At 34.0% G+C, this 17,135-nt stretch overlaps 1 protein-coding gene across 1 annotated transcript in view; it reads right to left on the reverse strand.

Moving 5' to 3' along the window:
* Positions 1 to 10,716, reverse strand: part of LOC134714359 (uncharacterized) — a 41,031-nt gene extending 30,315 nt beyond the window's left edge. The window contains exons 1-4 of the mRNA XM_063575599.1: positions 10,613 to 10,716; positions 5,515 to 5,752; positions 3,907 to 4,060; positions 2,319 to 2,497 (exon numbers count right to left, since the gene is read on the reverse strand). Coding sequence (XP_063431669.1) covers positions 2,319 to 2,497; positions 3,907 to 4,060; positions 5,515 to 5,625 — 444 coding nt within the window. The 5' untranslated portion in view covers positions 5,626 to 5,752; positions 10,613 to 10,716. The remainder of the gene's footprint in view (positions 1 to 2,318; positions 2,498 to 3,906; positions 4,061 to 5,514; positions 5,753 to 10,612) is intronic.
* Positions 10,717 to 17,135: the final 6,419 nt, after the last annotated feature.

Here is a 17,135-nt window from a genome sequence, read left to right on the forward strand (position 1 = left end):
TTTAACACTAAGAGCTATATCAAAATTGTACCAGGTAATCATGATGTTAAAGAAATTATTGAACGGTCCAGTGTTCTCCCTGGGCGTTAAAGCACTGTGTTACACTGAAGCTATATTTTCTACCATGTTTATATCTTGGATGATTTTAAAATAGGGTGAGATGGGGCTATGGTGCTAGTAATTTTTGAAAACCAGTATCATGTTAATTTCCATGGTGCTATTTGAAAATTCTGGGAAGAAAACTGAAACTTCAACCAATTCATATGCAGTTAAGTCCTGTGAACAGGTTTAGTGCTTGTGGTTGAAAATTTTAAATGAAAGGTCATGGTTAAAGTGACTGCATATTAAAAAGCTGTCAGTGAGAAAGAGTAAAATAAGAGAAATTTGAGAAATTTCTTGGCAAAATAAATAGGGAATGTGTCCATATGACAGGTCAGACATATGATGTCCCTATTTGCACATAATGTTATAAAGGTATATAAATAAATGTGATATAACCAAAATTCATACTGGATCTGAATTTTGTGGTAATATGCATTCTTTATAATTTTCATGTCATATTTTTTGGTTGCGTCAAACTTAAGTTAAAGAACGGAAATGGAAAATCCAGCATTTTTTATATTTGTAAGGGACATAACTCTAGAAAGGTTAAAGAGATGCCACCTACATTAAAATTTGATCTATGTTTTGTTGTCTTAAGCATTATGTATAAGTTTCATAACATTTGGTTGAGGCAAACTAGAGATGAGAGATAGAAAACCAATTTTGGGACTTACCGACAACCTGATGTACAGATAAATAGATAAGAGTAAAACCTAATGCCCCCTTTGCTACCGCAGGGGCATTAAAAGTCTAAGTACAGATAGCTTCATAGTAAAAGTTTCCCTTTCAAGAAAATAAAAAATATTTAACATGTTTTTAAAATCTGAGGTATCATATTTATAACTTTAAGGAACTTATTGTATCAATTCAAAACAAACTTGTCAATTTTCTGTTTCACACATTTACAACATACTTTATCTAGAGGTTCTAAAGAATCAAAGAGCAGATTGCTCTGAGGGATACGATTGCCGTTGTTTCATTGACACATGTACATGTACAATGTAGCTGGATAATATTATTTTCAAAACTAATTCAACTGCACATGTAAAATAGTTACAAAATAGCCAATCCCGGGTAAAAGTGTATGAACAATGTAATTAGGCCTATTGCATTTAATTTTTGTACTATCAATTCCAAGTTTACTTTCCACAGCCTTCACTGAGACTCAGAGTGAGAGAAGGTATTTTCACTTCGTATTTTATCACCTATTTTACTACGTTAATTCTAGGAGGAACCGCATCCCTTCCCCTTTAAATATTTAATTTCCTTTGGGTCAGTGATCATGAGTCTTTTCTGTACACATTTATCGGTTTAAATTGCAATAGTTTTTAATATAATACGACCTTTATTGACAGAACCAGCTAATACTCGACGAGTTGTTTGATTCAGAATTCACGGAACTTACTCCATTTCGCCTGAAGGGGTGTTCTACGATGTGGAGTACATTCATTTTAATTTAAAGGATGCATATGATATAAAATTATGCAACAACAATAACCTTCAATAGCAGACATACATAGAAAAGATCCCATGAGTTATAAATTAGTAAATTGAGTGGGGAATCCAGAGCAACCATTGAATCTAAAGCCCCTTGAAGTCAAGAAAACTATACGCATGTGCACAATTTCCAAAACAAACCCTGAAGCAAGAACGTATATTAAATGTTAATTAAACGACCTTGATGGTTCTCTAATTCTTTATGGAATTACAATCTCAAATATCAGTTTCATAACAGTAACATATGAGAAAACTCCACTTCAGTTCTTATATGACAGAAATAGATTTATCGGAATTCAGAGAACTCTTGCGTTTAATCAAAACTGGGAATTCCCTCCAACGTGTTTCTTAATTTATAAAAACACTAAATATTATAAATACTGCTTAATTCTGAGTTTCTGTGTTTTTAAAAACACGCATATAAGTCAAGGGAATAATCAACCATGAAGATTATGAAAAGAATATTATAGGAAAGTTGTTTAAGTTCAATCCCCTTTGTTGGTTTTTAACTTTTAAAGCAAGACAATCATAAGAATCTGAGATGTTCCTTAATGTTAAATGACGCCAATGCTCTGAGCCAACGGTATAAGTCTACAGATTGCTTGAAAGCAATCTTATCCCATAAATTACTCAACTGTCAAAAACTTCCAGCCAAAACATTGCATGTTAATGAAATTTATGCCAAGTGAGCTGAAATAATCAAATTTAAATATACTCACTTTATCTGGACTTCTAATTCTTTTGAGGATGACTGCCACAACATGTGAACACCAAATCATATCCTTGCAGATTGAACACTTGGTAGATGTTATTCTATGCCTTTCAAATGTCAAGACCACTTTTGCAATGGCGTGATGTTGATCATAGCTACTTTTCACAGAGGCACCAATCATGAAACCTTCAATCAGATTAATAATATGGTATTATTGCGTAACAATTTTCATATTGGCTTAGTTATAGGTCCGAGGGTACCATATTGGCCTGAGGCGAAGCCGAAGGCCAATATGGCTGCCCGAGGACCTATAACTAAGCCAATATGAAAATTGTTACGCAATGATACCTTTATTAATTAACCAGTCCAACACACGTAAATACACGTAATAATATCTTTATTAATAAACTAAAGTGTTACAATATTTTTTTAATTTCATTTCAAAAGAGATAAATATTTTTACCTTGAAGTGGAACTATCCAAATCTCAGTTTGTTTCTTTTTATTAGATGCAGGTGTCTTCAGCATTTTCTCATCTGATGAATTTTTCTACCCTTTTCAGTCACTATAAAGTGTTACAACTTAAATTTAGACGCAACACATAAATAGTAATTGGAAAGGTACTGCCATTGCATGTGTTACGCAGAAACTAATTTAAAATCGATGTGTACAATCGTGAAATTATAAGGTCGTCAAGAAATGAACTTTGTGATAATCTACTCGTTCCCCAAACCTGAAACAGTTCTATCGTCTGCCTTCAAAATATCTTTTAAATGAATGTGACCGTCTTTCGCCAGAAATGTTTGCCATACTGACATTTTCAGCATGTTGAAGATAACTAAATGACAACTGCGTCTTCAAAACAACTGTTTACTTTCAGTTACTCTAGAGTTATCGGGATTTCAACCGATTAGTCTAGAGCTAATCGAATATGCTAATATTGGGCTTGCTAAACCCGGGCCAATACGGAAAAATCCGTATTGGCCTTATAGGACAAAATTATCGATTTGGCAGTTTTACTCGTATTTAGTCAAATAAGCTCCAGTTAATTAATAATATATAATATTGGTTTTCCCATTTAAATGGTTTTACACTAGTAATTTTTGGGCCCTTTACAGCTTGTTGTTCGGTGTGAGCCAAGGCTCCGTGTTGAAGGCCGTACTTTGACCTATAATGGTTAACTTTTTTTAAATTGTTATTTGGATGGAGAGTTGTCTCATTGCCATTGGCACTAACACCACATCTTCCTATATATTATAAAATTTCTTCACTCTTTTTCATGGAGTTCAATTTGATACTTCTGACTTACTTTTGACTTACATTTGTACATATGGTATGTACAACTACCTAATCAAAAGATATATATATATCAAATCTACAAAATCAAAATACCCTAAAACAAATTTTCATAATTTTTAATTTGTTTATTCTCAGGATTTTTTTTGCTGAACTTGACCCCTTATGGATATTTTCACCCTAACAGACAATTCTATCGAAATAAAGTGTGATATATCTTGTTTTAATCATATTGAAATTTATACTTACATATATATATATCCATATATCTATATATACCAGTATTTGTACAATACTTACCTACTTGTCTGATGTTTTGTACATGTCCTTTCTGATAAAAGGATGCCCCCTTGTGCCATTCTGAATTTATACTGTTTGAAGTGTTGCCGTTACTGACTAGTTCTGTAAGTAACTTGACATGTTCCTCGTCTTTGGGAAATGCTTCACTGGCTAACTTTAAATAAGAAAATTAACAATCATTGAAACTCTAGAAGACATTTAATCCATTAATTTAAGTTTTTTCCTAATCATCCTTCCAGACCCTTGTCAAGAAAATGATTTTTTCTCCATGGTTTTGTTGTACATCAATGTTTTCAAACATGGTGATATTGTGTAACTGAATTTATTTTTGAATATATTTCATTCCTTTGGATTTGAGCTGTTTGTTCTTTTAATAACTTTTATATTTTACTTCCAGTGTATCCCTAACTCTGTCAGACCCACACAATGCCCTAAATGTCTGTAATTTAAACTATTTACTTCTTGCTTAACACTTCTTTTAGACATTGTTTGAATTGATATTCAAAAGTCAAAATCGTTGCATAATGATAAATTACGAAAACACTATAATAACCATGCTTTATACAAAATAAAAATTCCACTTTCAAATAAAATTTACATTTCATTCATCATGTCATAATGATTACATTCTGTTTGAAATAGAATGGGTCACATTTTTACATACTATTAATTTATATTACGGATTACAAATGTGTCGAGGTTTGTGATTGGATAACAACACAGAGATGTCAGTGTATATTCAGGAAACTGCCGGGGTATATATGACGTTTTTATCTCCAATTGGAACCTCAGAAACGTCATCATAACACTGGTTACTATGTGACGTTGTCAAAAGCTATCAGACTGTCAGAGGCTCGCAGAGGGAAATAATGATGTGCTTCAGACAATAATATATTTTTGATACGATACAAATGTATCACGCAATTTACACTTTTAATACTTAAATTTAATGTTAAAAGTGTTATTATAAATTATTACATACACGATAAAATTATGATCACAGCAAATTAGAAAATCCTTCACGTATGCCGAATATATTAGGGTTTTAACCCTATTATATATGTGTTGTGAACAAAAACCTGCACTGGAAAATAACATTAAGTCAGGGGTAATCCGTAATATATGTGTAATTCAGGTCTCAGAAAGGGTATATACTGTGACATTCCCGGCTTAGGGCTTATATCCCCTTCGCCTTCGGCTCAGGGGATATAAACTCTAAGCCGGGAATGTCACAGTATATACCCTGTCGAGACCTGAATAACATATAATGTTACCTCGGAGAATGATACATACCGCATGTTGAAAAACGCAGGCCAGACATGTACATGTATGGTCAGACCATACTAGTATGTACATGTAGTATACACATAGGGTCATGAACACATCCATTATGCTATGAAATACTCATATGGTTCAGAACAAATATATGTAATTGTTAATTTGTTTTACTTGGGTCTTACCTTATATAAATCAATCGACACAAATAAGTATAATAGCCATGAAGTTGGCTTGAAAATCTCAAAATTTTACAGTATAAAACTATAAATTCAATTCTATTACACTTGAAATAAATAACAAAATAAACTAGAAAAAGTCCTTTATATTTACCAGCTTAAGTGTCTGTTCATCAAAGGGTGGGTTGACAGTTTCTAATGAGGCACATCCAACATACTGCCCCACTTTATGTATCGCCAAACTGTATAAGGAAGATACCATCATTCTTGAGATACCGTCAAATGAGTCGTGTATGTATCCATTAAGTTTAAATATCTGAACACCAAATTTAAAGTACTATATTGTGGCAACTGGAATCAACGACTGTCAATTTCTTATATAACATTTCCCCCTGAAACAAAGCAATCATGAAGACATTAAGGAAGCTGACTTGTCATGTTGTGGATTTTTTGTCAGATTTTCGGAATCCTCTCGTTTTATCCATTTGAATGTCTTGAAAAAATTTACCCTGTGACCCCCGTTTTTCTTTTTGTTAATCTTTTACATGTATAATGATAAACCATCAGTTAAAGTCTTATAAAATTTTAATTATTTTTTAAGTTTTTGAGAACTTAAACTTGTCAATGATAAAGCTATGAAAAGTCAAGAGAGAATATTTTCACGCCAAAATTTCAAAGGCTAATATCTCAAAAACAAGCACGGTGACCTATATATTTTTTGTGCTTTTTAGATTCCTTTATTAGTCCCCTATCAATAAAAACTAGTGTTTTGAAAAGTTAATTACTTTGAAACTGAGAAGCAAGCTCCCTTAAAACACCAAGTGAATATCAAAACTTGCTTTAGAATAAAAATTTCTTTCATTAAAATTGCATTGGTTTATTAAACTTTAAACCGAATTATTTGCTCTTTTATTAACCAGTTGATTTGAAGACAGTTCAGATTTAGCAACAGCAATCTGAATTTTGGACAGAAGGACCGGACTAGTACTATTTTTTTTATTTATATAGATTTCCACATCTCAAAAATCAATGAAAGCAGTCATTGCAATTGAGGTTTGGCAATTACAGGACCAAATTGATGATTCTTGATTTTTTTTCTTTAACAGGAAAAATCAACAGGACCAAATATATATTTTTCCATTTGGAACTTATAAATGTACAATGTATACACCTTACTGCTATGTGTCTGTCATAACACAACTGGGCATCACAAAGGTTCCTGTAAAGTTTTGACACCATACTGCCATACATGTATTACTACAAAATATCTGACATTACAATAGAAAAGTGATTGTTGTATGATGTCAATAGTTCAAGCAGCAGATTGATTCTCAGGTTGACCAGGACAGATTTCTGACTAGCCAGAAGATATATTATGAAGGAACTTTTATTTCTTGACATATTGAATATTAGATATGTGTATTCAATATCTTTGACACTTGTGATAATTTGAACTGGTCATGTAACCCTTTCGCTGATGAGTCCAAGTTAACTGGATTTCAATGTTCAAACAACTGACGAAATTTCATTAAAAATTTTCGTTTTATCATTGTTTATCAGCACACATAATTTAGTTATCATAACATAAATTTGTCATAAGTAAATAAGAATTTAAATCTTTATTTAATTCTACACTCAGGCCTTAACCTTGTTGCTTATCTTATTTGCACTCACAAAAAGAGAAAGCAAACTTCAGTACAGAAATTAATTTTGAAATCTTAAATATTCCTGCGAAAAGACTGTCATTGTGGACTTTGTGGACATCATCAGGTGACATGTCACGATCATTTACTTTTGTCACAGGCATTTGTTTCTACAAATTGGAAGACCCACTATCAACATATAATTACAAGAAGGTACCCAACTACTTTGTTAACCTTTCTGCTTAAAACCCTTATTTCTCAATTCAGTCTCAAATTTTTTGTTTCATAAATTCACTTCATACAAAGTTTATCTTTCAGATGATATACATTGTATTTACCCTTAGAGTACCCCTTACCCCCAGTGCACAAGATTTGTCAATAAATTTTCATGTGATCATTTTAGTCCTACAAAATACAACAAAAACTGGTTTAAAGCAGAACAAATGGGTTGTCGGAATAATGGGCTGTCCGAATCATGGTTGTCCCACTAATGGGATGTCATCGGTCTTCCAATTGATAGAAACAAGTGTCCATCATGGATTTCCTCGTTCTTCGTATAATATCCATCATGGAATCGAGGAAATCATGTTTTCCTTTATAGCTGCAGTGTAAATAAAGTCATAGCCTATGTCAGACATAGGCTATAGACATAGTATATTTGGGGAAAGTCGCTGCAGTTCAATCAATCTTCTTCTTCCCGGTTACGAGTCGAACTCTATTAAAGTGTAATTGACTAGGGCGCATCTCAAACAGACAGGAGGCCACTCCTCTCTGGCCAAAAGTAAAAGTCCAGGTAAATCTGGATGGTATTTACAATAAAATATGCTAATTACAACTATATACACTGGTTCTCCTGTTGTCTATTTGAGGTGAGGTTGGGTCCAGGGGATGGTGTTCACTCTGGCCCTGAAGTCCTCTAGTGATCTAAACTCCACTACTGATTCTGGGAGTTTGTTCCACTCTCTTGTTGTTCTCGGGAAGAATGAGTGATAGTAGACGTCTCTCTTCACTCTTGTCTCTCTCAATTTGTGGTTGCCCCTGGTTCTGCTGTCACCTGATGTATAGTACTAAGCTGGATCAATGGCAATCATCTGGTGTTGAGTCTTGTAACACAGCACAAGACTCTGTTTCCATCGTCTGTGCTGCAGTGATTCCCATTGAAGTTGGTCCAGAAGCTTTGTGACACATCCTGGAGAGTTGTCCTGGTAGCAACTGTAGACAAAGCGAGCTGCTCGTCGCTGTACCTGCTCTATGTCACGTATGATGGTTATTTGGTGGGGATCCCATACTGGGGAAGCATATTCCAGGGTTGGTCTGACTAACGTGCAGTATGCTGTAGCTTTTGTTGCTGGAGTACACCTACCCAGATTCCTCCGTAAGAATCTTAGTGTCTTGGAGGCTTTCCCTATGGTCTGATTGATGTGATTTGACCAGGTGAGATCTTTGCTGATGGTGAGCCCAAGGTATTTCCCACTGTCTATTGTTTCTAATCTGTGTCCATGGAGTGAGTAGGATGTCTGATGTTGTTGACGTTGTCCAGAGACACAGATGACTGGTTGGAAGCACATTTGCCACTGTTTTTTCCCATTTTTCCAGCAAGGAAAGATCTTTCTGCAGCAAGTCTGCATCTTCTGGTTTCCCGATGCGCCAGTAGAGTAGACAGTCATCGGCAAACAGTCTAGCACTTGATGTTGTAGCTTCTGGGAAGTCGTTGATGTATGCCAAAAAGAGTAAGGGACCCATCACAGTGCCCTGTGGAACTCCAGATACCATGTCGAGTGGGTTCAAGGATCACAGACTGGGTTCTGTTGGACAGGAACTGTCTTATCCATTCGAGTTGGACACCTCTTACTCCGTAGTAGTCCATTTTGTGTAGCAATCTGTTATGTGGTACCTTATCAAAGGCCTTGGCGAAGTCTAATCAATCCATGTTACACCAATAGGTTTTTAATCCTAGCCAGAATTTTCTAACCACCACCACCCCCTTTTTAGTTGGAAAAAAATTGGTTGATTATGTAGGGAATAACAACTCACAAGAGAGGGACCTAACTAATAGACATACTAAGATAGTTTGTCAAAGTTTGACAAAGTTTGACAAAGTCCCACATCAAAGACTCTTATACAAACTACATTTCTACGGTATACAAAATGAAACACTTAACTGGATCTCTGCCTTCTTATCAAACCGCACACAAACAGTTGTCCTGGATGGAGAGTCATCAGACATTGCTCCAGTAACTTCTGGTGTCCCACAGGGAACAGTTCTGGGTCCAGTTCTATTCCTGGTATATATTAACGACCTACCAGAATATTTGAAATCCAGTAAACTCAGACTGTTCGCAGACGACAGCATCATATACAAAAGCATCAAATCTAAAAAAGATTGTGATAGCCTTCAGGAAGATATTGATGCTGCTGCAAAGTGGGAAGAAGACTGGCTGAAGGCTTTCCATCCAGACAAATGTACAGTTCTCACTGCCTCAAACAAGAAAAATACCATCAAACACGACTACATCCTTCACGGCCACACTTTAGAATCTGTCTCCTCCGCAAAATATCTTGGAGTAACACTGCAATCAGATTTAAAATGGACACAGCATACAAACAACATCATTGGTAATGCTAATAAAAGCCTAGGCTTTCTAAAAAGAAATCTGAAAACATCCATTACAAACATTAAGTCTCAGGCATATCTAGCACTCGTTTGTCCTAAACTAGAATATGCTTGTTCGGTTTGGAACCCTCATACTGCTGAACAATGCAATAAACTTGAGATGGTTCAACGTCGGGCTGCTAGATATGCCTGTAATCGTTATCATAACACCAGTAGCGTTACAGACATGCTCCATACTTTAAATTGGCCTACCCTACAACAAAGAAGACTTAAAACAAGACTTATGTTTTATAAAATTGTACACCATATTGTCGCTGTACCATCAACATTACTCATACCAACAGACAATAGAACCCGACAACTTCATACACAAACTTACAGACACTTACTTACAGTTAAAGATTGTTACAAATATTCATTTTTTCCGTATACTATTACACAATGGAATGTACTACCTCCAAAGGTAGTACTTTCTCCCACTTTAAATATTTTTAGAGAACAGTTAACACCTACTGTTCTCTACAATATAGAACAGTAAACCTAGTAGTTATGTAAATAGTTTTAACACATGTCATGTTAGTATTTGTTTATTTTTTTTTTGGCACTTTATTTTGTAAATATTTATTTATTATTATCCTACGCATGTGCAGCAGTTAGTAATCATCAAAAATCTGATGGATAACTGGATACCATAAGAAGAAGAGAAGAAGAAGTGCCCTTTTCTCCCCCCTTTTATTAAAGAAAATTTCTCGATCCACCACTCATGACAATAAACCTTAAGATTTGTAAGAAGGGGGTTAAAAAATTGGCCATTCTTCCTCGAAAAATTAACTAAATTTATTAGGAATTACCAATAAACAAGCACACCGTCTAACCATAATTTTGGCGGGAAATTTTTCCATCCTTTCGATTCTTATTTCATCGATTTATTCTTCATCAAAGCGTTAAAAAATTCTGTTACAGGTGACTAATTGAAACGAAATGATTTTGCTTACATGTGAAGTGGTAAAAATAAGAGATAAAAGCAATATACATGTCATAACTTCGAGCTCATTTTCTCCTCCGGTTGATGCGGCTGGACATAAAATACTAATAGTTGATTCAATCCGGAAACGCGATCTCCCTTATTAGCGACAACAAGAATTTCAGCGACAACAAGCGTCAACAAGCGACAAGAAGCGACAACAAGGATTATTTTAGCGACAACAAGCGACAAGAAACTATTTAGCGACAAGAAAACATATTTTTTTTAATTAAATCTAATTATTGCAATAAATATTAAAAGAATATGCAAAAGAAAATAATTTTAGCGACAAGAAAGTTAAAATTGATAGAAAAAAATGAAACATTATTTACATATTTATTTTATCATCTATTATGTATAACAGCCAGTACTACGCTTAATTATTGTATTATGAGATTACGTTTCCTTGTGTTTTAGAACATATTATTAATCTTATAATTTGTTTTTCTTTTAAACTATTTTCGAGCAATATATATTTAGATCGCAAAATGAATTATTTGTGCATCATTTTCCTGAAAATATTGACACAAATTGTGAAATACAAAGAACTGTAATCAAACAAGAGGAAAAGAAAATTGAAATGTGAATGTTTTCATCTTTTTATTTGTTTATTTTCTCATTAAACGATATTTATCATGTTGATTGAAGATGAAAGGAAATTAATGACAATCTTGAGTTTTCAACAGGTGTTCACTATTTACAATAATTGTATATTCTGGCGCGTGTAATTGTATAGTCTGACGCGTGTACTAAGTTAAAGGTGTTAATTGGGTTTTATTGTAGCAATAAAACAGGGGACACGCGCGTCGTTAATCTCATTTGATGTTCCACATTGTGTGTACTGTTATTACCTTAGGGTGAAGCCACATCTAATGTTGTTCCTATCAAGAACAATGAATTATGCTGTTAGAAAGGAAAGCATAGTTCATGTTTTTGTTTCAATAAATCCTTCAAAGTAAAGTTGACCTTTTTTTTTTGTTTCAATCTCAAAGAGTGCGCATTTCCTTTGCTCTACAAAAAAAGAATTAGTTGGTTCGAGGCCATTCTTTGGAAACAATGAATAAAGCCATAGCAGAGTTCATAGGAACTTATCCTATTGAAGTAGTTAACAAGCATGGTAATGCTAAACTGACAAATCAAGAATATATATATCAGAACATCACCTGATACTAAATCGCAAGTTAGATCAGAAATAGAAGCTGGAAAATCAGTTAAACAAATTTTCACTGATAACTTTGAATCTGAACATCAGCCACTTGACTAAAAATTTGTCCAAAACGTTAAATATCATGTTAATAATGAAAAAAATCCTTTCAACAAACAAAATATTGCCGTGATGATATGCAAACTGTTAAAAAAAAAAAGAAGCTCAATCTCTTTCTTCTTCACAAATGTTTAATTTCTTCATCTACCAATATACTACTTTAAACTTCACAATCTCTTTCTTCCTCACAAATGTTTCATTTCTTCGTCTATCTATTAGTCCAGCCCTGGCCTCAGTGACTCTTTTTTTTTTTCTTTTTTTTTTGTCACTGAGTATCATTACATACAAATTTCTTTATACCTAATATCTAATATCTAATAAAAAAAAAATGTTTTCTTGTCGCTAAATAGTCTTCTTGTCGCTTGTTGTCGCTAAAATAATTCTTGTTGTCGCTTCTTGTCGCTTGTTGACGCTTGTTGTCGCTAAAATAATTCTTGTTGTCGCTTCTTGTCGCTTGTTGACGCTTGTTGTCGCTTCTTGACGCTTGATGTCGCTAATTAGTTTCGACTGTTGGTCTGTTGATCTAATCTGTAATTTCCGCCTCTGTCAGGCGCACCACTAACTCGAATAATTCAGCGCCCTCTATCGGTCAGTGTCCTCTCGAGGTTAATGTAGCGATCGATAGTGAGTCGGAATATAACGACTGGATTATTCGGGTTAGCGCACCACCATACGGTGTAACTTGGGTGTTGCTATATACATTCTGTATATATATATGTCCTGAATATTCCTCCATTTACTAGGAACACCACTAAGACTTTGAATTCTTTAAGTTTTCAAGTCTTCCATCTGAATAAAGATAATCAATTACTGGGGCATTCATGGCCTTTTATATCAACAACAAGTTTTAAAATATAAAGTTACAAAAAGAAATAATTCGTAGGGACTTTCCTCTGACTTCGGTATCGTTATTTTACCGCCAGGTTTCAGTTCCTTTAAAGAACCAGATATATTATATGTCTCTAAACAGGCTTTAATAGTGATTCAGTAAAATATTCAAAATAAAGTTGAGAATGGAAATAGGGAATGTGTAAAAGAGAAAAAAAAATACCAAAGAGCAGACAACAGTCGAAGGCCGCCACCTCCGTATATGTAAAATTGAGAATGGAAATGGGGAATGTATCAAAGAGACAACAACCCGACCATAGAAAAAACACCGACAGAAGGTCACCAACAGGTCTTCAGTGTAGCGAGAAATTCCCGCACCGGAGGCGTCCATCAGCTGGCCCCTAAACATATATATATACTAGTTCAGTAATAATGAACGCCATACTAATTTCCAAATTGTACCCAAGAAACTAAAATTAAAATGATACAAGACTAACAAAGGCCAGAGGCTCCTGACTTGGGACAGGCGCTAAAATGCGGCGGAGTTAAACATGTTTGTGAGAAACATATATATATATAAAGTACTGATACAGGATTATTCATTAAAAAAAGCAGCTAAAAACTTTCAGTAAATAAATTAAAACGTAAAAACAAAATTTCAATTGCAAATGCAGCATAAAAAGCGTTAATTATATAATGTACCAAAAATTATATGCCTGAGACAGAGTAGAAACAGTTTCACGGTTCCACTGCAAGACTTCTAAAATATGTGAAGCTGGTAATGTTCGGTCCTGAAATGGTCAGGTAAACTGGCTATTCAGTAAAGAAGCAACAGAAAAGCTTAAATATTTATTTCCATATGAGGTAGTTCTTATCTGATATTTCCCAAATGTTACAGTATCTAAAAGGGTATTTAGTGTGTTTTAAAAAAAATCTGTACAAAAAAAGCAAGACAAAGACCGGCAAAAATTAAACGATTGCTTAATAAAGGCAACAGTAGTACAACGCTGTTCAAAACTTGTAAATCTATGGACAAAAAAACTAAATTGGGGTAGCAAACTAAAACCGAGGGAAACGCATTAAATATAAGAGGAGAACAACGACACAACATTAAAATGTAGCACACACAGAAACGGTAGACAAAATCCGATGAGAATAACAAATATAACATCAAAACCAAATACATGAATTTGGGATAGAAAAGTACCGTGCCACGTCTTATAGTAATGTGAATTCACACTCAAATATAAGAGAAAACAAACTACACAACGGAAAAACAACGTTAAAATGTTACACACACAGAAACGAACTATGATATAACAATGGGCATTTTCCTGACTCGGTATGGGACATTTTTAAAGATTACAAAATTGTGGGTTGATTCTGGTTTTGTGGCATGCCAAACCTCGCACTTTAATTGCAATGTCAAATATAACATTGAAACGACAACATAATATTACAGGACTACAATCATGTGACAAATAAAAAGGAGAACGTATTAGACGAAGAAACACATGAATAAAAGATAACAAAAGGCATCAGGTTTAAAACCAATACGTCAAAAACGCGCCTCGTCCACACAAGACTCACCAGTGACGCCCAGAAATAAAAGATATTAAAAATCGAAGTATGGAAGATCATAAGTTTATTAAATATGGTTAGATAGGATCCAATTTTCTTGAGAATATTCAGCTTTTGTGATGCCTTTCTACACAAGTTAAGAATATGTGCATAAAATATAGTTGGTATCATTATCAATTTCTGGTAACTTGACGGTTTCTTCACATGATAAAATATTTTTGCTGAATTTGGAAACATAATTTTTGCAAACGGTTTCTTTTCCCTACTGCAATAACCTGAAATTTATCAGGATTTGCCTGCATTATATTTTCTTTGAACCAATCAATCAGCACTTGAGACTTAGTTTTATAATACAGATATGATGTCAAAAATCAAGACTGCTAAACTGAGACAGAGTACTGTCTTCAGCATAACTGTATAAGGTACTAGGTTTAACAAAGATATCATTTATAAGGACATTGAACAAAAAGGGCAAATATAGAGCCCTGTGTATCATCTTTCGGATGGCAGCCCAGCTACTCAGAAACCTGTTGACTTTAATGTGTTCATGTCTTCTGTCAGAAATATATAAAATTTTAACATAGATACAGTATGTGGGGAAACACCATCTGTTAGCAATCTATCTAATAAAATGTTATGAGTTAAACAATCAGAACTGCAACTATATGTGTAAAAAAACCAATGACTATGGCTTTACGACAATCTTCCAGTGATCTTAGCAGCGTAGTCTGGCATCCATGTAAAATCTGTACGAGTCTTTGGTGAAAGGATTGTCTGACGGTGTGTGAATGATTTTTCTGGTATAGCAACAAGATGATGTCTGATCTTGTAGATCAAAACCAGGTGTGAACGTAATATGCGTCTTTTTATATAATTGTTGCCACATTTCAGTGTGTTTTGTTGCCGCATTTCAGTGTGTTTTGTTGCCACATTTCAGTGTGTTTAGCATGTTGGCTACACTGCTATAGCTTAACGATACCTGTTGAATAATGCACACCAATCAGCTCTCCTTTGAACCATCTTTATCTTCGAGATATATTCTTAGTGTGTGTGTGGGGGGGGGGGGGGGGGGCAAACTGAGCCGGAGTAATCGAGTTTAGGACGAAAAAGTACTTGTATGCCTGGCTCTTAATGTTTTGGTTAGATGTTGTCATGTATCTGCTAAGGAAGCCAAGTGTTAAACTTTCATCTTCTTTGGAGATATCGTCATCTACATATTTGTCCCTTTTGAGGTTTTGACTGTAGTGTGATACCTAGGTATCAAAAATATTATTGTGTAGAGCGTAGTTATGTTGATAACGTTAAGGTTGACGTTTAGTTGTGACCGAGAAAATAGATCACTTACCTGGGTGGAAGGCCATCATCCAGTCCACTTCCCGTTTTGCTGCTGCACCAAGATCAGCCTACAGTTTTGTTCACCCAACTGTAAATGATTATTATTCATATTTTTTAAAACCATGGTCGTAAAATGTAATACGTGCATGGTAAAACAAAACACAAATTATAGTTTGAATTCGAGCCAACTTTGTCATGTTTATATTTGTATACGACAATAACTACATTAGTTAACATAGATGCACCGTGTCTTTTATATCTTTTGTTAAGGAAATTCACTTACATTTGTACCAGATAAATTAAAACAGTTTTCAACTTAAGAAATCATTCTTTCATGCCATGCTCTGTGTCCCTTTTAACATGGGAAGGCATTGTTTTTGTTAATATCTTAATACCGAGCATAAGCGAGGAATAAAATGTTTACAATTATCTGGGCCTTTTATAGCTGACTATGCGGTATGTGCTTTGCTCATTGTTGAAGGTCGTACGGTGACTATAGTTGATAATGTCTGTGTCATTTTGGTCTTTTGTGGATATTTTTCTCATTGGTAATCATGCCACATCTTCTTTTTTATATAGAGCATGGCATGAGAGAATTATTTCGATTCTAATTAAAGGAATATTTTGAACTTTTGTACTCTAAAGCGGACCTATAGTAGTCGATCGAAATGTCGCCATTTTGATTTGATGAACCAAAAACTTTTAAGAAAATCAGCAGTTCATCAATAAAAAAGAACAGAAACATTTAAACTTACTTTTAGAATGTTTTTATTTAATTTCCTTGCGAGCAACACCAACAAAAATATCCTTGATGTCTTGCGTTGTTAAAAATTCATCTGACGTTGCAAATTCAAAGGCAATCATGACGTCAATCACGTGCAACTCATGTTCTATTCGAATAAGAACATGGCTTTGTACCCAAAGCTCAAGAAGAACGTCATATATATATATTAAAAATGAGTTTTAAATGACCCACTAAGTCATTTTTGTTGTAAACAAATTATGCTAAATATCGGAAGTTTGACCTTGCCTCTAATGACAGTCAGAACAAGTAGATCTAATTGTTTTAAAAAAGGCAGTAGCTATTTTGCATTTTGTCGGTCTTAAAGATTAAAATAGAAGTATAGAAATTAAGATTAGAAAAAATATAGAAACATACAGTCCAATAAGAAATCTCTTTACAACTATGACTTTTTAAACATGTATACAAAACGTACCTTTTAGAAAGTGATATTCTTAACTTTGATAAGAAGTTTCTAAAATTTAGCTTTTTAAAATATTTGAAAAAATCATAAATATTAAAATTGATACTAGTACTTTATTCTTTTATAGCAAATCTAAAAAAAACTTCTAAAAAAAAATTAACTATTAGAATTGATACCAGTACTTTTTATCTTAAATAGGAAGTCTAAAAAATATTTCTTTTTAGACATGTATATATAAATACTCATAAGCAAAACTTATAAAAAAACATCGACATGCTGAA

This window comes from Mytilus trossulus, chromosome 4 (genome assembly GCF_036588685.1).
Source record: "Mytilus trossulus isolate FHL-02 chromosome 4, PNRI_Mtr1.1.1.hap1, whole genome shotgun sequence".
NCBI classification, from domain to species: domain Eukaryota; kingdom Metazoa; phylum Mollusca; class Bivalvia; order Mytilida; family Mytilidae; genus Mytilus; species Mytilus trossulus.